This window comes from Anomaloglossus baeobatrachus, chromosome 6, assembly GCF_048569485.1.
Source record: "Anomaloglossus baeobatrachus isolate aAnoBae1 chromosome 6, aAnoBae1.hap1, whole genome shotgun sequence".
Lineage (NCBI taxonomy): Eukaryota > Metazoa > Chordata > Amphibia > Anura > Aromobatidae > Anomaloglossus > Anomaloglossus baeobatrachus.
This window is the reverse complement of record NC_134358.1, coordinates 15,490,869-15,513,228: the sequence shown is the minus strand read 5'-3', so window position 1 is coordinate 15,513,228 and position 22,360 is coordinate 15,490,869. Positions and strand designations below refer to the sequence as shown.

The following is a 22,360-nucleotide window of genomic DNA, read 5'->3' as shown; positions in this document are numbered from 1 at the left end:
CTGCAGAATCCTCTGTCCCCGTTTCCAGATTCCTCACTGTCCTGTCATTCACCTCCAGAAGCCTCACTTTCCCCTTCTCCGACACTCTGTTTAGTCCCCTCCTCCATCTGCAGATTCCTTTCTTTTCTACCCTCTCCTACACCTCTAGATTTCTGTCTGTTCTGTCCTCTCCTCCACCTGCAGACTCCTCTCTGTTCTGTCCTCTCCTCCACCTCCAGACTCCTCTTTATTTCTCCCCTCCACCTCCAGACTCCTCTCTGTTCTGTCCTCTCCTCCACCTCCACACTCCTCTATGTTCTGTCCTCTGCTCCACCTCCAGACTCCTCTGTGTTCTGTTCTCTCCTCCACCTCCAGGCTCCTCTGTGTCCTGTTCTCTCCTCCTCCTCCAGACTCCAGTGTGTCCTGTTCTTTCCTGCTCCTCCAGACTCCTCTGTGTTCTGTTCTCTCCTCCTCCTCCAGACTCCTCTGTGTTCTGTTCTCTTCTCCACCTCTAGACTACTCTGTGTTCTGTTCTCTCCGCCACCTCCAGACTACTCTGTGTTCTGTTCTCTCCGCCACCTCCAGACTACTCTGTGTTGTGTTCCCTCCTCTCCGCCACCTCCAGACTACTCTGTGTTCTGTTCTCTCCTCCACCTCCAGACTACTTTGTGTTGTGTTCTCGCCTCCACCTCCAGATTACTCTGTGTTGTGTTTTCTCCTCCACTTCCAGACTACTCTGTGTTCTGTTCTCTCCTCCAGACTCCTCTCTGTTCTGTCCTCTCCTCCACCTCCAGACTCCTCTCTATTCTTTCCTCTCCTCCATCTCCAGACTCCTCTCTATTCTGTCCTCTCTGCCATCTCCAGACTCCTCTCTGTTCTGTCCTCTCCTCCACCTCCAGACTCCTCTCTGTTATGTCCTCTCCTCCACCTCCAGACTCCTCTCTGTTCTGTCCTCTCCTCCACCTCCAGACTCCTCTTTATTTATTTCTCTCCTCCACCTCCAGACTCCTCTTTATTTATTTCTCTCCTCCACCTTCAGACTCCTCTCTATTCTGTCCTCTCTGCCATCTCCAGACTCCTCTCTGTTCTGTCCTCTCCTCCACCTCCAGACTTCTCTCTGTTCTGTCCTCTCCTCCACCTCCAGACTCCTCTCCTGTCCTCTCCTCCACCTCCAGACTCCTCTTTATTTCTCTCCTCCACCTCCAGACTCCTCTCTGTTCTGTCCTCTCCTCCACCTCCAGACTCCTCTCTGTTCTGTCCTCTCCTCCACCTCCAGACTCCTCTCTATTCTTTCCTCTCCTCCATCCCCAGACTCCTCTTTATTCTGTCCTCTCTTCCATCTCCAGACTCCTCTCTGTTCTGTCCTTTCCTCCACCTCCAGACTCCTCTCTGTTCTGTCCTCTCCTCCACCTCCAGACTCCTCTCTGTTCTGTCCTCTCCTCCACCTCCAGACTCCTCTTTATTTCTCTCCTCCACCTCCAGACTCCTCTCTGTTCTGTCCTCTCCTCCACCTCCAGACTCCTCTCTGTTCTGTCCTCTCCTCCACCTCCAGACTCCTCTTTATTTATTTCTCTCCTCCACCTCCAGACTCCTCTTTATTTATTTCTCTCCTCCACCTTCAGACTCCTCTCTATTCTGTCCTCTCTGCCATCTCCAGACTCCTCTCTGTTCTGTCCTCTCCTCCACCTCCAGACTTCTCTCTGTTCTGTCCTCTCCTCCACCTCCAGACTCCTCTCCTGTCCTCTCCTCCACCTCCAGACTCCTCTTTATTTCTCTCCTCCACCTCCAGACTCCTCTCTGTTCTGTCCTCTCCTCCACCTCCAGACTCCTCTCTGTTCTGTCCTCTCCTCCACCTCCAGACTCCTCTCTATTCTTTCCTCTCCTCCATCCCCAGACTCCTGTTTATTCTGTCCTCTCTTCCATCTCCAGACTCCTCTCTGTTCTGTCCTTTCCTCCACCTCCAGACTCCTCTCTGTTCTGTCCTCTCCTCCACCTCCAGACTCCTCTTTATTTCTCTCCTCCACATCCAGACTCCTCTCTGTTCTGTCCTCTCCTCCACCTCCAGACTCCTCTCTGTTCTGTCCTCTCCTCCACCTCCAGACTCCTCTTTATTTATTTCTCTCCTCCACCTCCAGACTCCTCTTTATTTATTTCTCTCCTCCACCTTCAGACTCCTCTCTATTCTGTCCTCTCTGCCATCTCCAGACTCCTCTCTGTTCTGTCCTCTCCTCCACCTCCAGACTTCTCTCTGTTCTGTCCTCTACTCCACCTCCAGACTCCTCTCCTGTCCTCTCCTCCACCTCCAGACTACTCTTTATTTCTCTCCTCCACCTCCAGACTCCTCTCTGTTCTGTCCTCTCCTCCACCTCCAGACTCCTCTCTGTTCTGTCCTCTCCTCCACCTCCAGACTCCTCTCTATTCTTTCCTCTCCTCCATCCCCAGACTCCTCTTTATTCTGTCCTCTCTTCCATCTCCAGGCTACTCTCTGTTCTGTCCTTTCCTCCACCTCCAGACTCCTCTCTGTTCTGTCCTCTCCTCCACCTCCAGACTCCTCTCTGTTCTGTCCTCTCCTCCACCTCTAGACTCCTCTTTATTTCTCTCCTCCACCTCCAGACTCCTCTCTGTTCTGTCCTCTCCTCCACCTCCAGACTCCTCTCTGTTCTGTCCTCTCCTCCACCTCCAGACTCCTCTTTATTTATTTCTCTCCTCCACCTCCAGACTCCTCTTTATTTATTTCTCTCCTCCACCTTCAGACTCCTCTTTATTTATTTCTCTCCTCCACCTTCAGACTCCTCTCTATTCTGTCCTCTCTGCCATCTCCAGACTCCTCTCTGTTCTGTCCTCTCCTCCACCTCCAGACTTCTCTCTGTTCTGTCCTCTCCTCCATCTCCAGACTCCTCTCCTGTCCTCTCCTCCACCTCCAGACTCCTCTTTATTTCTCTCCTCCACCTCCAGACTCCTCTCTGTTCTGTCCTCTCCTCCACCTCCAGACTCCTCTCTGTTCTGTCCTCTCCTCCACCTCCAGACTCCTCTCTATTCTTTCCTCTCCTCCATCCCCAGACTCCTCTTTATTCTGTCCTCTCTTCCATCTCCAGACTCCTCTCTGTTCTGTCCTTTCCTCCACCTCCAGACTCCTCTCTGTTCTGTCCTCTCCTCCACCTCCAGACTCCTCTCTGTTCTGTCCTCTCCTCCACCTCCAGACTCCTCTTTATTTCTCTCCTCCACCTCCAGACTCCTCTCTGTTCTGTCCTCTCCTCCTCCTCCAGACTCCAGTGTGTCCTGTTCTCTCCTCCTCCTCCAGACTACCTGTGTTCTGTTCTCTCCTCCTCCTCCAGACTCCTCTGTGTTCTGTTCTCTTCTCCACCTCTAGACTACTCTGTGTTCTGTTCTCTCCGCCACCTCCAGACTACTCTGTGTTGTGTTCCCTCCTCTCCGCCACCTCCAGACTACTCTGTGTTCTGTTCTCTCCTCCACCTCCAGACTACTTTGTGTTGTGTTCTCGCCTCCACCTCCAGATTACTCTGTGTTGTGTTTTCTCCTCCACTTCCAGACTACTCTGTGTTCTGTTCTCTCCTCCAGACTCCTCTCTGTTCTGTCCTCTCCTCCACCTCCAGACTCCTCTCTATTCTTTCCTCTCCTCCATCTCCAGACTCCTCTCTATTCTGTCCTCTCTGCCATCTCCAGACTCCTCTCTGTTCTGTCCTCTCCTCCACCTCCAGACTCCTCTCTGTTATGTCCTCTCCTCCACCTCCAGACTCCTCTCTGTTCTGTCCTCTCCTCCACCTCCAGACTCCTCTTTATTTATTTCTCTCCTCCACCTCCAGACTCCTCTTTATTTATTTCTCTCCTCCACCTTCAGACTCCTCTCTATTCTGTCCTCTCTGCCATCTCCAGACTCCTCTCTGTTCTGTCCTCTCCTCCACCTCCAGACTTCTCTCTGTTCTGTCCTCTCCTCCACCTCCAGACTCCTCTCCTGTCCTCTCCTCCACCTCCAGACTCCTCTTTATTTCTCTCCTCCACCTCCAGACTCCTCTCTGTTCTGTCCTCTCCTCCACCTCCAGACTCCTCTCTGTTCTGTCCTCTCCTCCACCTCCAGACTCCTCTCTATTCTTTCCTCTCCTCCATCCCCAGACTCCTCTTTATTCTGTCCTCTCTTCCATCTCCAGACTCCTCTCTGTTCTGTCCTTTCCTCCACCTCCAGACTCCTCTCTGTTCTGTCCTCTCCTCCACCTCCAGACTCCTCTCTGTTCTGTCCTCTCCTCCACCTCCAGACTCCTCTTTATTTCTCTCCTCCACCTCCAGACTCCTCTCTGTTCTGTCCTCTCCTCCACCTCCAGACTCCTCTCTGTTCTGTCCTCCCCTCCACCTCCAGACTCCTCTCTATTCTTTCCTCTCCTCCATCCCCAGACTCCTCTTTATTCTGTCCTCTCTTCTATCTCCAGACTCCTCTCTGTTCTGTCCTCTCTTCCACCTCCAGACACCTCTCAGGTTCTTTCCTCTTTTCCATCTCCAGACTCCTCTCTGTTCTTTCCTCTCCTCCATCTCCAGACTCTTCTCTATTCTGTCTGCTCCTTCACTTCCAGAATTTTCTCCTCCTGTCCTCTCCTCCAGAGTGCTCACTCCTCTCCTTCACTTTTAAACTCCTCTCTACCCTCTTGTCTGCCCAAATTCCAGACTCCTCTCTGTTACCTTCTTGATTTGCAGACTCCTCTCCATATGTTTTGCAATCCTGTCTTTGAGATCCTTGTTTCCTTTTACAATAGAAATCAGATTTCTTCATAGTTGCTGTTCTGTAAATTCCATTATTGTCCTCCTATGATCACCTCCAGTAGATATGTCCACCCAGTCCTACATTAGGTTCCTTTAGATATTCTTGGGTCATTGATATATCTGTTTATTGATACACATAAATTCTTATATTTATTTATTTTTTTCCACTATTCCCCACCCCACAGAGGATATAAAGGTGTTTGCTTCACTACTGAAAAATCCACAGAGTGAAGAAGACGAAAAAGAAATTCCAGGCACGACCACCGAAATGAACATTAAACAAGAAGAGGATGACGTAGATCTATATACAGACACCGGTGCCAAAGGCCAAGATGAAGGCACTTCCGAAATAGAGGATGAAGAACTGCACCAAGTGTGCAAAATGTCCCTAGGTGAATTTCAAGACAGAGAACTGGATGAAGAGGCTCAGCTTCTACTAGCCATACAGATGTCCATGGACACTCAAGACACAGGCAAGGAGGATGAGGAAAAGGAACTGCAGAGGGCACTACAACTGTCTCTTAGAGAACAAGTCTTTGAGGAGGCAGAAGACCCTTTACAGAGAGCAATAGAAATGTCTTTACGAAACTCTTGGGCTTATGGTGAAGCATCTCCTGGACAAGAAAATGTTAATGATGTCTCAAGAGATGAGATGGAGAAAGCTTTGGACAATGCTCAAATAAAAATACTAGCGGGGGATGAAACCAGTCTAGTGGTGGCATGTGCGGCCATTAGAAAGGCAGTGTCAGGAAAACTGTGCACAGTGACTCTGGATGGAGTAGATGATTTCCAGTATAAAGCCGAGATACTGTCTGCTCTAGAGAAGAAACACAAGGTGACAATCAGAGAGTATGAAGGGCAGGCACAAATACAAGGATTCTTACAAAATCCCCTAAATTGCCAGGAAGAACTTTCCCAAATTCTGAGGGCCCTCCATCCACATGGCAGGTCTGTGCTCATGACTCTTGACCGGCAACAATCAGTAATTCTGACCCCCGTATTGGAGACATCAGAAGAATATAAAAACATTGTCGAGCAATTCTTTAGCACACTAAAGGATCTAAGATCTGACATTCAAGTCCTCCAGGTAATTATCTGCCTCCCATGTGCCTAGATATAACATACTATACAAAATATGTATGTTGATGGGTCCAAACAATGGCTTCTAAAGTCTTTGGGTGCCCCACGTTCTCCTGTACAAGTGATTAGACCACCACGTGCCCACCACCACGTGCCCACCACCACTAACAGATATCTACTTGTTTAGGTGCAAGAGGTGCAAAACGCTTTGCTCTTTAAGCAATATCAACTGAAAAAGCAAAGCATGGGGCAGTGCCCGAAGACACCCATTGAACGCACACTTTATCATGGAACCACAGAAAATGGTGCCAAGGAAATCTGTCACCATGGATTTAATCGCAGCTTCTGTGGAAAGAACGGTAAGAACTGTAAATGACAAGAACATATTTCTCCTCATGCAATGTCTGTCTCCTTCCTAATCTGCACTGTGACCTTCTGTCTGCCCTACTCTTCTCCTCATGGTCCCCTCTTCTCCGTTGTGTCTCCATCATCTTCTTTTTTGTGTCTCCTTCTCTGTTACGTGAACTGTAATGCTTGGCCCACCATTATCATGGTCCCCTATTCTCTGTTATGTCTCCCTCTTCTCCATTGTGTTGTGTTTTCCTTATGTTCTTCCTTATGTTGCTCTCTCCACTATGCTTTACATGTGATGTAACACCTGAACCATCCTCGTCATGGTCTCCTCTTCTCCATTGTGTCATGTTCTTCTTCCCTTCTTCCTTATGTTGCTCTCTTCACTACGCTGTATGTGTGAGGTAATGCATGGACCATCCTCGTCATGGTCTCCTCTTCTCCATTGTGTTGTATTCTATTTCCCTTCTTCCTTATTTCGTTCCCTTCACTAAGCTGTATGTGTGATGTAAGGCCTGGACCATCCTCATCATGGTCTCCTCTTCTCCATTGTTTTGCGCTTTCCTTCCCTTCTTCATTATGTTGCTGTGTTCACTATGCTGTATGTTTGATATAACGCTGGGAACACCCTCGTCATGGTCTCGTCGTCTCTATTTTGTCATGTTCTCATTCGCTTCTTCATTATGTTGCTCTCTTCACTACGCTTTATGTGTGATGTAAAGCCTGGACCATCCTTGTCATGGTCTCCTCTTCTCCATTGTGACATGTTCTCCTTCCCTTATTCCTTATATTCTCTCTTCACAACGCTGTACTGTGTGATGTAACGCCTGGGCCATCCTCGTCATGGTCTCCTCTTCTCCACTGTGTTGTGTTCTCCTTCCCTTCTTCCTTATGTTGCACTTTTCACTACGTTTTATTGGTGATGTAATGCCTGGACCACCCTTGTCATAGTCTCCTCTTCTCCATTGTATTCTCCTTCCCTTCTTCCTTATGTTGCTCTCTTCACTACGCTCTATGTGTGAGGTAATGCCTGGACCACCCTTGTCATAGTCTCCTCTTCTCCATTGTGTTGTGTTCACCTTCCCTTCTTCCTTATGTTGCTCTCTTCACTACGCTTTATATGTGATGTAACTTTATACACAACGAAAATTGTGGTATGAATCCTTTTTGATAAAATTAATCTTTATTATAATTACATTAAAATTAATACAGCAATTGAGTCCTCAAGGGGTTAACAGAACTGCTAGCAAAAGGTCAATAACAATGATTGTGGACAGTTGACATCATGTAGTACACACAGTAGGATCACAATATTTTAATCAAAACAACCAAGGATGTGATACAGTGGAGTATAAGTAAACACACACTGTAATTTCCCATTTACATTGTTTGATGGTAGTGTACCCAAACTCAATACTACCTATTGTGATCACTTAATTATGTGTCATATCCATATAATTGTTGTGATATAACCAAGGCCTTACTCACATAGCTATAGGCAATCAATTAGTTATAAACGGCATAACCACAACCTACAATTTATCCACAGTTATAATAACAATAATGCATTACTGACCACTTTGCAGCAAGTCCAGGTAACCACCAGTCCCTACGCGCGTTTCACCTCTTCTTCAGGGTACGTCCCCTGAAGAAGAGGTGAAACGCGCGTAGGGACTGGTGGTTACCTGGACTTGCAGCAAAGTGGTCAGTAATGCATTATTGTTATTATAACTGTGGATAAATTGTAGGTTGTGGTTATGCCGTTTATAACTAATTGATTGCCTATAGCTATGTGAGTAAGGCCTTGGTTATATCACAACAATTATATGGATATGACACATAATTAAGTGATCACAATAGGTAGTATTGAGTTTGGGTACACTACCATCAAACAATGTAAATGGGAAATTACAGTGTGTGTTTACTTATACTCCACTGTATCACATCCTTGGTTGTTTTGATTAAAATATTGTGATCCTACTGTGTGTACTACATGATGTCAACTGTCCACAATCATTGTTATTGACCTTTTGCTAGCAGTTCTGTTAACCCCTTGAGGACTCAATTGCTGTATTAATTTTAATGTAATTATAATAAAGATTAATTTTATCAAAAAGGATTCATACCACAATTTTCGTTGTGTATAAAATTGCATAGTGGTGTTCTGGCACTTTCAATGGGGTTGAGGAGTGACCTAAATTAAATGGTTTATATGTGATGTAACGCCTGGACCATCCTCATGGTCTCGTCTTCTCCATTTTGTTGTGTTTACCTTGCCTTCTTCTTTATGTTGCTCTCTTCACTACGCTTTATATGTGATGTAATGCCTAGACCACCCTTGTCATGGTCGCCTCTTCTCCATTGTGTTGTCTTCTCCTTACCTTCTTCCTTATGTTGCTCTCTTCACTACGCTTTATGTGTGATGTAATGCCTGGGCCATCCTCATCATGGTCTCCTCCTCTCCATTGTGTTGTATTCTCCTTTCCTTTTTCCTTATGTTGCTCCCTTAACTTCACTATATGTGTGATGTAATGCCTGGACCACCTTCTTCATGGTTTCCTCTTCTCCATTGTGTTGTGTTCTCCTTTCCTTCTTCCTTATGTTGTTCTCTTCACTATGCTTTTTATGTGATGTAATGCCTGGACTACCCTCGTCATGGTCTCCTCTTCTCCATTATGTTGTGTTTTCTTTACCTTCTTCCTTATGTTGCTCTCTACACTACTCTTTTTATGTGATGTAACGCCTGGTCCACCCTCGTCATGGTCTCCTCTTCTCCATTGTGTTGTGTTTTCCTTACCTTCTTCCTTATGTTGTTCTGTTCACTACGCTTTATATGTGATGTAACTCCTGGACCATGCCGTTATGGTCTCCTCTTCTCCATTGTGTTGTGTTTTCCTTACCTTCTTCCTTATGTTGTTCTGTTCACTACGCTTTATGTATGATGTAACGCATAGACCATCCTTGTCATGGTCTCCTCTTCTCCATTGTGTTGTGTTTTCCTTACCTTCTTCCTTATGTTCTGTTCACTACGCTTTATATGTGATGTAACGCCTAGACCACCCTTGTCATGGTCGCCTCTTCTCCATTGTGTTGTGTTCTCCTTTCCTTCTTCCTTATGTTGCTCTCTTCACTACGCTTTATATGTGATGTAACGCCTGGACCATCCTTGTCATGGTCTCCTCTTCTCCATTGTGTTGTGTTCTCCTTCCGTTCTTCCTTATATTGTTCTCTTCACTATGCTTTATATGTGATGTAACACCTGAACCATCCTCGTCATGGTCTCCTCTTCTCCATTGTGTCATGTTCTTCTTCCCTTCTTCCTTATGTTGCTCTCTTCACTACGCTGTATGTGTGAGGTAATGCATGGACCATCCTTGTCATGGTGTCCTCTTCTCCATTGTGTTGTGTTCTCCTTCCCTTCTTTCTTATGTTGTTCTCTTCCCTACGCTTTATATGTGATGTAACGCCTGGTCCATCCTTGTCATGGTCTCCTCTTCTCCATTGTGTTGTGTTCTCCTTCCCTTCTTCCTTATATTGTTCTGTTCACTACGCTTTATGTATGATGTAACGCCTGGTCCACCCTCGTCATGGTCTCCTCTTCTTCATTGTGTTGTGTTTTCCTTCCCTTCTTTCTTATGTTGTTCTCTTCACTATGCTTTATGTGTGATGTAACGCCTGGTCCATCCTTGTCATGGTCTCCTCTTCTCCATTGTGTTGTGTTCTCCTTCCCTTCTTCCTTATGTTTTTCTCTTCACTTCGCTTTATATGTGATGTAACGCCTGGTCCACCCTTGTCATGGTCTCCTCTTCTCCATTGTGTTGTGTTCTCCTTCCCTTCTTCCTTATATTTTTCTCTTCACTTCGCTTTATATGTGATGTAACGCCTGGTCCACCCTTATCATGGTCTCCTCTTCTCCATTGTGTTGTGTTCTCCTTACCTTCTTCCTTATATTGTTCTGTTCACTACGCTTTATGTATGATGTAACGCCTGGACCATCCTTGTCATGGTCTCCTCTTCTCCATTGTGTTGTGTTCTCCTTCCCTTCTTCCTTATGTTTTTCTCTTCACTTCGCTTTATGTGTGATGTAACGCCTGGACTGCCCTCATCTTGTTCCCATCAGCATTTAGTCTATAATCATTCCTCTTTCTCTCCCATCAGCCACTTTCTATGGTCACGGTGTGTATTTTGCTGCCGAGGCTTCAATTTCTGCGAAGGAACAATATTCACCTCCGTCCAGTAATGGAAACAAGTACATTTTGGTTGCCAGCGTATTGACTGGAGAGTTTACTCTGGGTAAAAAAGACATGAAAACGCCTCCCGTAAAGCCGGATACAGGTGGTGATGTTCCCCAGCGATATGACAGCTTGGTGGATAATCTTCAGAAACCTGCCATCTTTGTCATATTTAATGACACTCAAGCATATCCACAATATCTTATTACATGCTGTAATAAAAGAGACAGCGGGAAATAAGCTGAAAAAAAAAGCTTCCAAAGTCGGAGACAGCGCTAATAATTACCACAATGGGTGAAGAATGGGGAAGGAATTAATGACCAACGAACAGGCCACACATAGAGGTTTAAACCAACGGAAGGATAGCATCATGAGGACGACAGCTAGATCACCACCTGGATGTGGTGGCCTCCATCTTGTGAGAGATGTCAAGAGATTATTGTGGGTGTCCTATTTACATTTTGGGAGGCTGTAAATGTAAATTGTCCAGCGCATATAGACCAACCGTTCAAGCAGGGTTACTCTTGTAACATTAAGCTGATAATTGCAATGCAATACCTACAACACTACACCAAATTCTTACAACACCAATCATCCTCCTCACCCTTTTCCCTTCTAGGTATCCTTCTCCTCTACCTTCTTTACCTGGCTCCTTGGAGTTTTGCTTCTCTTCCTAATTTCCCGTTGTCTCCTTTTCTCTCCTGGGCGTCGTCTTCCCTAGCCTTTCTTTTGTCTCTCCTGGGCGTCGTTCTTCCTTTCCTTTCCCTTGTCTCTCCCGGGCGTCCTCCACCCTTTCCTTTTTTTTCCTCTCCTGAGCATCGGCCTCCCTAGCCTTTCTTTTGTTTCTCCTGTGCATCATTGACTCTAGCCTTTCACTTGCCTTCCGGATATCCTACTCCCTTGCCTTTCCCTGGTCTTTCCCGGGCGTCGTCTTTACTAGCCTTTCCCTTGTCTCTCCTGGGTGTCATCCTCCCTAGCCTTTCCTTAGTCTTTCCTGGGTGCTGCCCTCCCTAGCATTTCCCCTTTTCTCTCCCAGGCGTCGTTCCTCCCTTTCCTTTCCCTTTTCTCTCCTGGGCGTTGTCTTCTCTTTCCTTTCCCTTGTCTCTCCTGGGCGTCGTCTTCCCTAGCCTTTCTCTTGTTTCTCCTGTGCATCATTGACTCTTATCTTTTCACTTGCCTTCCGGATATCCTCCTCTCTTGCCTTTCTCTGGTCTCTCCCGGGCATCGTCTTCACTAGCCTTTCCCTTTTGTCGCTCCTGGGTGTCATCCTCCCTAGCCTTTCCTTAGTCTTTCCTGGGTGCTGTCTTCCCTAGTCTTTCCCCTTTTTTATCCCAGGCATCAACCTCACTTTCCTTTCCCTTGTCTTTCCTGGCCATTGTCCTCTCTTTCCTTTCCCTTGTCTCTCCTGGGCGTCGTCTTCCCTAGCCTTTCTTTTGTCTTTACTTGGCGTCGTCTTCCCTAGCCTTTCTCTTGTCTCTGCTGGGCGTCATCCTCCCTTTCCTTTCTCTTGTCTCTCCTGGGCGTCATCCTCCCTTTTCTTTCTCTTGTCTCTCCTGGGCGTCATCCTCCCTTTCCTTTCCCTTGTCTCTCGCAGGCGTCGTCTTCCCTAGCCGTTCCCTGGTCTCTCCCGGGCGTCGTCCTCCCTAGCCTTTCTCTGGTCTCTCCTGGGCGTCGTTCTCCCTAGCAGTTTAATAGAACATAACATATTGAGCATCTTGCACTGAGAATGCCTCATCATACCTTCTGCTATGAGTGGACCATGTCTATACTGCTCAAGGACGGCTCCGGCTTCTACACCACGATCTGTACTGGAAGAACAACCATCGGCAGCACTAATAATGTGTGATCACTGTGGGGTTCATAGATTGTACTCAGGATGAGATAATAAAGCCTTAAGCCAAGCAAACTGGAGTCACTCCTGCTATTACACCTGATCTCTGCTAATCAGAGACTTGAGGAAGCATCTGGCAAGTCAAGAAGTTCTGATGACAAACATTGTCCCCCATGTCTGTTAGTCATTCCTACTCACTCCATTAATGACGCCACGACTTATAGACACAGAACACATGACTGCCATCCAGAGGCCAACCCATATTCTCTAGACACAGGGCACCACCTGACCCCCTGACTTAAGACCCTAGTGCCTCCAGACACAGTTCTGTCCATGACCAAAAGACATAAGAAAACAAATCTGACCAGGATCTTCTAACTGAATGAAGCAAGTGTGAACAGGTGCATGCTGCTGTGACTGCATTATACACAAACCAAAGTGTGCAGCAGCCGCTGTGTGCACCAAGATATCTGCCAACATGGACTATACGAGCTGTAAACTTCAGCTGAGACCTCCGGCGGTGTCACCGGTACATTCACGATGCTTTCTCACATGGCTGGGCGCTGTGTATATGCGACCATGAGGTGCAGTCAGACACGGCCATTACACAGCAGGTGCACAGTTACATACTCCGCACAGGAACATTTTTTAGACAAATCCAAGTGTGGAACTTATTGAAGCTGAAGTCCAGGACCCCTGAGGTGGGGCCATCAGAAATACAAGCGTCACTACAACAGCAGCGGGAGCTCAGGGGGATAAATAAGTGGTGCAGAGAATGATGCCGGAAAGAGGGGTTTGGGTTCATGGAAAACTTGTCATGTGCTATAAGGGGATAACCGGCGAATGAGGCTCCAAGAGTGACCCTCAGGCTAGGGGGTCCTAGCTGTCCCTTATCTAAGAGTTACCTCTGATGGTGAAGAGGTCTGGACTGCCAGCTTAGCCCTGCTCCTGGCCAGCCCTGCTCTAATACCCCCCTCTCCAACCCCGGGGAGGGCCGAGACAGAAGTGATTAATCCCCCAGAAATAAACAGGGAAAAAAACAAAACTCAAACTCACTGTAAACACACAAAGGTATAGACAATACATGCTCAGGAGGAAATAAAGAGCAGAGAGGGAATGAACTGACAACAGGAATATGTCCATAGCACACCAAATAACGCACAGATGATCTCCGGAAACTAGATAACCACAGCACAAAGACCGGTATTGCAACAAGCTATAATCGGCGTGGGAGGATCAAATCCACCATCTTAAAAAGGGCAGGGAGTAGCTGTGATAGGTCTCTAACAACATGTGACTCCAGAGACAATCACCAGGCTAGCAGAACTTAACTCCTGCAAGCCTGGACCAAAGAGAACACAGCTTGGTCGACACGCAAGCCTGTCACAGAAACTCAGAAGTCTAACAAGAGATACAGAGTGTAGCGTCAGACTCTGCTGTGTGAACAGAGCTGGGCTGACTTCTCTAATTACAGGCTCTACAGTAGGGGGGGCACTCCACTTCAAAGGGGGGGTCTGACCTTGGGGAAAATGGACGGAGGAGCTTTTATGCTGGGACCTGGGAGGGGGGGTTGCAAAAAAGAGATGGATAGTACAGACTGAAAGGGAGATAGTAGGTGTCAATAAGATTTAGAGGTGGCTGGGATATGCAAGGAAAGTAGGGAGGTGAGGTCTGCTCGTGAATACAAGAAATCCTGCAAACCAAAAGTAAGGAATTGATTACGATGTGGTGGACATTACAGAAACGTGGCTGGAGGAAAGCCATGACTGGGTGACAAACGTAGAGGGTTACACTACATTCAGAAAGGACAGAAAAGACAAACGAGCATGTATATTTTTGTTAACCCAGCTTATAATCTGCGCTCGATAAGGACAATTGGGGGAGCTGTGCTCAGTCACGACATTGGAGGGGAAGTTCAATCAGTGATGACATTGGGGGGAGCTGCAGTCAGTGATGACATTGGGGAGGGATGGGGAGCTGCACTCAGCGACGACATTGGGGGGGAGATGCAGTCATTGATGACATTGGAGGGAGAGATGCGGTCAATAACGACAATCGGTGGGGAGTTCTGGTCAGTGACGGCATTGAGGGGAGCTGCACTCAGTGACAACAGTGGGGGAGCTGCGTTCAGTAATGACAGTGGGTAGGATCAGTGCTCAGTGACGGCATTGGGGGGGGAACGGATGTCTGCACTCAGTGACCTCCCTGGGGAGAGTTATTCTCAGTAATGACCCAGAGCGAACTTTCGCCTCGGAGGAAGCCAAGGATTAGTGAGGTCCTTTCCTCATCTTACCCCACTGCCTTTTCTTATTCATCAGCTAGCTTTTTTTTATACTTACCCAATTAATTTATCTTTTGATGATTTTCATGGCTGTTGTTTACAGGGGGACATGCAGTATATACTGTATTTGTTCACAGAAATAATGTATGACGTGATCTTTAGCTTTATCAGGTGCTTAGTTTGGGAGTTTTCCATAACTTTAGTCTGCAGAATATATTTGATATATACATATATTTCCTATTGAACATTGTTTATCGCAGACTTTTATTTGTGCTATATCCGGTGGATATTATAAGGGCATTCTATTCTTCGATAGATAGGTGTTTTTAAGCCTGTTATCTTTGCGGTGTATATATATATATATATATATATATATATATATATACGTGCTCAGTGATAACATTGGGGGAGCCGCTGTCAGTGATGATGTTGAGGGGAGCTGCACTCGGTTATAACATTGTGGGAGCCGCTCTCGGTGACGATATTGGGGAAGCAGTAACGACATTGGGGGCAGCCGTACTCAGTGATGAAATTAGGGGAGCTGCACTCTGTAACGACATTGGGGGCAGCCGTGCCCAGTTATAACATTGGGGGAGCCACTCTCAGTGACGACATTGGGGGAGGAGGTAAGTGCAAATCTGGACTTTGATACTGAACCACACAATAGTCTTGTACTGAAGGTCCCGAAGTCGGGACTGAGGGTTATTATTTGCAGGTGATTAAGAAATCGGTTATGAGACACAAAACAAAAGTTGTTGTAAATGGTACAGTCTCTAAATTGGATGAAGTCAAATGTGGAGACTTCAAGGATCAGTCCCGGGAGCCATGAGGACATCAAAGATCAGTCCTGGGAGCTGTGGAGACCTCAAGAATGCATCACGGGAGCTATGGGGACTACAAGGATCTGTCCTGGTAGCAGTGGGGACCACAAGGATCAGTCCCTTGAGCCATGGGGACCACAAGGATCAGGCCCAGGAACCATGGGGGCCAAAAGGATTAAGACCGGGAGCAGTGGGGATCACAAGGATCTGTGTTAGGACCAATTCTTTTAAATCTCTTATGGAGAGGGTTATTGGAGTTAGAGAAGTCAGACCATAGAACGCAGACTACAAGAGGTGTAACGTTGGTGCGTGTGGACCCACTGCGCCATTGGCCCGGCTTACCCTGTAAGAGCATAGTTTAGTGACTACTGAGTTTTCACTAGAGCCTCTGATGGTGATTATAGGCTGGGCCGCAGGTAGTCCCAGGTATCATGTACCACTCGCAGGGCTTTCCCCAATACTGCAGCAGCTGACCAATGGGTCAAGGCAGGTCTATGAGGTACAGAAGGGCAAGACAGAGGCGTAGTCAGACAGTCAAGGGTCAGGGTAGGCAGCAAAGGATCGGAGTACAAAGTCCAGGCCAGGAATGGAGAGATCAGACAGAACAGGTAAACAAGACGGTTCAAACACAGTAGAATCAATACAAGTAAACACGTGAACAGGACACTAGCAGACGAGCAACTAGCAACCAACGTTCAGCCATGGAGTGGTGGGAGCCTCTACCTGAAATACACACAGCTGGCACAGAATAGGCAAGGGAACCAAATCTCTGCAGGACACAGCAGGGTAAAATTCCTGCAGAGACCGGCCATGCCTTCCTGTAGCTAGGTGGAACTCACCGGCAGCTACAGGCGGTAGCTCAGAGAGACAGACAGTGGCCGGGAGGAGCAGAGCGGTGACCGCAGAGAGTATGGCGGTGCTTACCAGCAATCACAAGCGTGGTAAGAGGCAGTGATGGTGGACAGTAGAACATCATTCCTAGGACCTGAGGCTTTTCTCATAACAAATGGCAGTGAGGGTTAGAAATAGTCTACTGATGACAATGTAGTGGACAAAGGGTTAACCTTCATGGACCAGAGGCTTTCTTCAACCTATATAACTAGGTAACTATTGATTAAAATGTCCAATGTCCGTGAGACAACGCCTTTAATTATCTACATTATAGAAGTATAATCTCTCTGGCAGTTATATCTCCTATATTCAATGTTTCCATGTATCTTGGGGCACACAGTGTGCTGCTGCGCTCCTTCAAATGTACTGTACATTATACCAGACACGGGACACCTCTCCCCATCCAAATGCGGGAGACCCCCCCCTTCTTCGGGGAGCCTCCAGATGCGGGAGACCACTTGGAAGCCTCTAGACGTGGGAGACCAACAGGGAAGCCTCCAGACGTAGATTCCTGGAAACCTTCAGATGGAGAGATTCCCGGAAGCCTCCAGACGCGGGACACCCCAGGGGAAGCCTAAAGATGCGGCAGACCACCTTCGGAGGCCTCTAAATCTGGTAGACCTCTTCTTGAAGCTTCCAGACGCAGGAGACCTCCAGAAGCCTCCAGATGCGAGAGACCCATTGGAAGCATCCATACACGCGAGACTTCCCCGGAAGACTCCATACATGGGAGACCCCTCAGAAGCCACCATACACGAGTGACCTCCTTCGAAAGCCTCCAGACACAGGAGAGCCCTGGAAGCTTCCTGATGCAAGAGACCTCTGGGAGCATCTGTGATGCCCTGGACTAGCCAGGTAGTCACAAACACATCTCACACCCCCCCCTCCCCTGTTTAGGCAACAACAGTCAAACAAAATCCTTGTTGCCGTCCTCCAAGCTTGATGTCCACACCAGGTGGGGCGGAGCCAGGCGGTTGGCCCCGCCCACCGAGGAGTTCACAGGCCTGGAGGCGGAAAAAGTAGTAGAGTTTAAGTTTGGAGTTGAAAGTGACAGGAGGAAAACTGTTTGTGTCTGGGTAGGAGCCCAGGCACGTACAGCAAGGTCGGCAGACGGTGGTGGCCGTCTGCAGGAGTGGTGCAGGTCAGCGGAACCGTAGGACCGGGGACGGGCGGTGGCCTGCCGATACCGAGCCAGGGAGCAGATCTGTACCAAGTACAAAGGCAGGGCCATCAGACCCCGACCAGGCTAGCAGCCGCCGAAAAAGGTCAAATCCGATAGTGACCGGGACCCCAGGGGTTCACTCACACCCAAGACCCGACAGAAGGCAACCGTCCACACAGTGAGGATAAAAAGCCACCGCCAGAGGCTAGAGATCCAAGGGCCAGCCCCTGCGGGCTCCCTCGGTACATACACGCCGGGGAGCGGACTACCAGCGGGAAACCATCGGAGTCAATACATTCACAGCGGTGCAGGGAAAGACAGCCACCATCAACCTGTCCGGGGAGAGCAAAGACACTGCAGCCGGCTGTGGGACCCGTCCATCCAGCCGTTTAGTGTACCAGAGACTCTGTGAATCTGTACCTGAGTGAGTACAACAGTGCCATCCGGCACCGCGCCGCGCTGCCCCGCAACCCTGCACCCCAGCCTTCCTGCCTCCCCGTCCACTACCGGGCCCCGGGATCACCGACCCCTACACACGGAGGGGTTAACACCTAGCTGCTCCCCGCCATCGCTCCCGGGAGACCCGTCACCAGCAGCGGTGGTGCCCACCATCACCACGACCCGTGGGTGGCGTCACGAACTATCTCCCCAAAAACCACCCAAATCCCCTTTTCACTCGGGGGCGAGGAGCGCTGCTCGAGTCCCCGGGTCCGGCCCACCGCTCGAGCCACCGAGCAGTAGCAGCCTCGAACCCGAGCATAGCCCCTCCGCCCGCGACACATCCAGACGTGAGACCTCAGGAATCTTCCAGACGCAAGAGACTCCCCTAGAAGCTTCCATACACAGGAGATCCCCCCCCCCCATAAGCCTCCATACATGGGAGACCCACCCCGGAAGCCTCCAGACGAGGGAAACCCCCCTTTGTAAGCCTACAGACGAGAGAGACCCCCCTTGGAAGCATCCAGATGTGGGAGACTCCCTCCCCCAAAAGCCTCTAGAGGTGGGAAACCTCCGCAGAAGCCTCCAGACATGCAAGACCTTTTGAGCACGTTGTACAGGCAGCACATAACCGATTCATCTGCTATGAGTGGAACAGGTCTATACTGCTTAGTGACGACTCCGGTTTGTACACCACGATCTGGATCTGTACTGGAGAGTAGGCTGCCGGCAGCACTGATCCTGTGTGATCACTGTGGGGTTCACAGATTGTATGTGTAGCGCCCCACGAGGCAGGTGTTTTAACCTACTCGTTGCCTGGCCGGGAGTGCAGATCCTCTGCATTGTCACGGAGTGGCCTGGCCCGGTTCCGTTGCCCTGAGGCATACAGGAAGGAGGATTGGAGGGTGGCAGGGAGGATGGAGGTAGTAGTCGGAGGTTAGGATAGTCTATTAGGATCGTGACGCCACCTGTGGTACGCGGCGAGGGATGTGGGCCGCCGCTGCAGGGTCTCTCACCGGGGCAGATGTCGGGTGCCGCCGGGATGATGTTGCTCCCCACAAGCGGAGCGGGATTACTTCCGGAGGATGGTGGGGAGTAGTGGTAGGCCCGATTGGCACCGCAGCGCTGGGCGACGGCACCGGTAAAGGAGAGGCAGGGTCTGCGGTTCCAGGTCTTTTTACTCACAAGTCTTTCAGACTCTGCCCAGGGTACCGTCCTCTGCTACGATGGGCTCCAGCAGATCCCAGATCCGTGAAAGGTCAAGTTCGGTGTGTGTCACCCTGTGAGCCCTTATCTCCTTTGATGCGCAAAGAATCGGACCTTCATGGTGTGAAATTTGGGGACGGGTGGCTCTACCCGGTTCCATGAAAATCTTTGGCAGAAGCTGGATGGCACCAAGTATAAAGACTGCATCAGGGTCATGAGAGGACCCCCGGAGCTGGCGAGCAGAGCTGGATCATTACACTGAATATAGTACACACTGTTAGGACCTGAAGTGCAATTGTCCGTGTCACTTCATGACCCGGACACTTCGTTTCCCAATTCTGACCAGTGTCACTTTGTGAGGTTATAACTCTGGATCTTCAGCGGATCCCGGTGATTCTGAGACTGTTTTTTTCGTGACATGTTGGGCTTCATGACAGTGGTAAATTTAGGACGATACTTTCTGCTTTTATTGGTGAAAATATCGTAAATTTGGAGAAACTTTTGAAAATTCCACAATTTTAAAACTTTTATTTTTTTCATACCCTTAAAGGGAATCTATCACCAGGTTTTTGCTCCCCCATCTGAAAGCAGCATAATTTAGGGGTATAGGCCCTGATTCCAGCGATGTGTCACTTACTGAGCTGTTTGCTGTCATTTTGATAAAATGAATGTTTTCTCTTCTGCAGATCTGGCAGTTATACAGAGCTCATGCATATGCTGGACTACCTGCAGCATGCCAAGTAGTCCTGTAATGATAACTTCTTGCTGATTAACCCTGTCACTCCCAGCCTGTTTTCACTTTCATGACCTTTTTCTCTATTTCTTACCGGTGTCACTTTATAAGGTTGTAACTCCTGGAGCTTTAAAAGACCCCGGAGATTCACAGTTGCATAGTTGAAAAAAAGCCCCCGTTCCATCTAGCTCAACCTTCCTCCACCAATTATAGATTTTGTCATTAAATCATTTATAACAGACAATAGTTACATAGGTTAAAAAAAGACCTAAGACTGTGGTGAAACCATGTGGGGAGCCAGAAGGGAGAGACCGTGTGAGGAGCCGGAGGGGGGAGGGGAGTCTGTGTGGGGAGCCGGAGGGGGAAAAGGGAGACAGTGTGAGGAACCAGAGGGGGGGAGGGAGACAGTGTGAGGAGCCAGAGGGGGGGAAGGGAGACCGTGTGAGGAGCCAGAGGGGGGGAAGGGAGACAGTGTGAGGAGCCAGAGGGGGGGGAGGGAGACAGTGTGAGGAGCCAGAGGGGGGGGAGGGAGACAGTGTGAGGAGCCAGAGGGGGGGGGAGGGAGACAGTGTGAGGAGCCAGAGGGGGGGAGGGAGACAGTGTGAGGAGCCAGAGGGGGGGAAGGGAGACTGTGTGAGGAGTCAGAGGGGGGGGAGGGAGACAGTGTGAGGAGCCAGAGGGGGGGGGGGAGGGAGACAGTGTGAGGAGCCAGAGGGGGAGAAGGGAGAGAGTGTGAGGAACCAGAGGGGGGGGAGGGAGACAGTGTGAGGAACCAGAGGGGGGGAAGGGAGACCGTGTGAGGAACCAGAGGGGGGGAAGGGAGACCGTGTGAGGAACCAGAGGGGGGGAAGGGAGACCGTGTGAGGAGCCAGAGGGGGGGGGAGGGAGACAGTGTGAGGAGCCAGAGGGGGGGAAGGGAGAGAGTGTGAGGAACCAGAGGGGGGGGAGGGAGACAGTGTGAGGAACCAGAGGGGGGGAAGGGAGACCGTGTGAGGAACCAGAGGGGGGGAAGGGAGACCGTGTCAGGAGCCAGAGGGGGGGGGGGAGACCGTGTGAGGAGCCAGAGGGGGGGGAGGGAGACCGTGTGAGGAGCCAGAGGGGGGGGGAGGGAGACCGTGTGAGGAGCCAGAGGGGGGAAGGGAGACCGTGTGAGGAACCAGAGGGGGGGGGAAGGGAGACCGTGTGAGGAACCAGAGGGGGGGGAAGGGAGACCGTGTGAGGAGCCGGAGGGGGGGGGGGAGGGGGACCGTGTGAGGAGCCGGAGGGGGGGGAAGGGGGACCGTGTGGGAGCCGGAGGGGGGGGAAGGGGGACCGTGTGGGAGCCGGAGGGGGGGGAAGGGAGACCGTGTGGGAGCCGGAGGGGGGGGAAGGGAGACCGTGTGGGAGCCGGAGGGGGGGGGGAGGGAGACCGTGTGGGAGCCGGAGGGGGGGGGAGGGAGACCGTGTGGGAGCCGGAGGGGGGGGGGGGGAAGGGAGACCATGTGGGAGCTGAAGGGGGGGAAGGGAGACCGTGTGGGAGCCGGAGGGGGGGGGAGGGAGACCGTGTGAGGAGCCGGAGGGGGGGGAGGGAGACCGTGTGAGGAGCCGGATGGGGGGAAGGGGGACCGTGTGAGGAGCCGGATGGGGGGAAGGGGGACCGTGTGAGGAGCCGCATGGGGGGGAAGGGGGGACCGTGTGAGGAGCCGCATGGGGGGGAAGGGGGACCGTGTGAGGAGCCGCATGGGGGGGAAGGGGGACCGTGTGAGGAGCCGCATGGGGGGGAAGGGGGACCGTGTGAGGAGCCGCATGGGGGGGGAGGGAGACCGTGTGAGGAGTCGGAGGGGGGGAAGGGAGACCGTATGGGGAGCCGGAGGGGGGGTAAGGGAGACCGTATGGGGAGCCGGAGGGGGGGGGTAAGGGAGACCAAGTGGGGAGCCGGAGGGGGGAGAAAGGAGACCAAGTGGGGAGCCGGAGGGGGGGAGGAGGGAGGCCGTGAGGGGAGCCAGAGGGGGGGGAAGGAAGGGAGACCGTGTGGGGAGCCGGAGGGGGGGGGGACCGTGTGGGGAGCCGGAGGGGGGGGGGAGGGTGACCATGTGGGGAGCCGGGGGGTGACCGTGTGGGGAGCCGGAGGGGGGGGGGGTGACCGTGTGGGGAGCCAGGGAAGCCCGTGCGGTGGCGGGGGACACTGTGTGAGGAGCCGGAGGGGGGGGGGGGAGGGAGACCGTGTGAGGAGCCGGAGGGGGGGGGGGGGGAGCCCGTGTGGTGACGAGGGACACTGAGTGAGGAGCCGGAAGGAGGGGGGGGGGGGGGTAGTTTACACCGTGTGGTGACCAGACTGAGCGCAAGTGGGAATGATTGCAGGACGATAGGACCAGACGCGAACAAATCCGCAGCCCAGTACTATCTACAGCACCGGCGCCAGGAGCCGCAGTCATATTAACCTCCTAATTAATATGCAGTGAAGCTCCTCCTGCTCATGAATATGTAACATAGACTCCTCCTCTTCTCCGTACATTACGAGTGAATTTAATCATATGGGTACACCTCCCCATTTACTGAGTTATCATTGGATGACAGTGATCACGTGGTGTCTCCGCCCACAGTCT

At 50.4% G+C, this 22,360-nt stretch overlaps 1 protein-coding gene across 2 annotated transcripts in view; it reads left to right on the top strand.

Annotated features, from left to right (window-relative positions):
- The window catches only part of PARP10 (poly(ADP-ribose) polymerase family member 10), a 37,769-nt gene extending 25,460 nt beyond the window's left edge, over window positions 1–12,309 (top strand). For both annotated transcript variants that reach the window (XM_075352801.1, XM_075352800.1), the window contains 3 exons: window positions 4,935–5,836; window positions 6,017–6,188; window positions 10,339–12,309. In XM_075352801.1, the coding sequence (XP_075208916.1) occupies window positions 4,935–5,836; window positions 6,017–6,188; window positions 10,339–10,652 (1,388 nt within the window). In that variant the 3' untranslated portion in view covers window positions 10,653–12,309. The remainder of the gene's footprint in view (window positions 1–4,934; window positions 5,837–6,016; window positions 6,189–10,338) is intronic.
- Window positions 12,310–22,360: the final 10,051 nt, after the last annotated feature.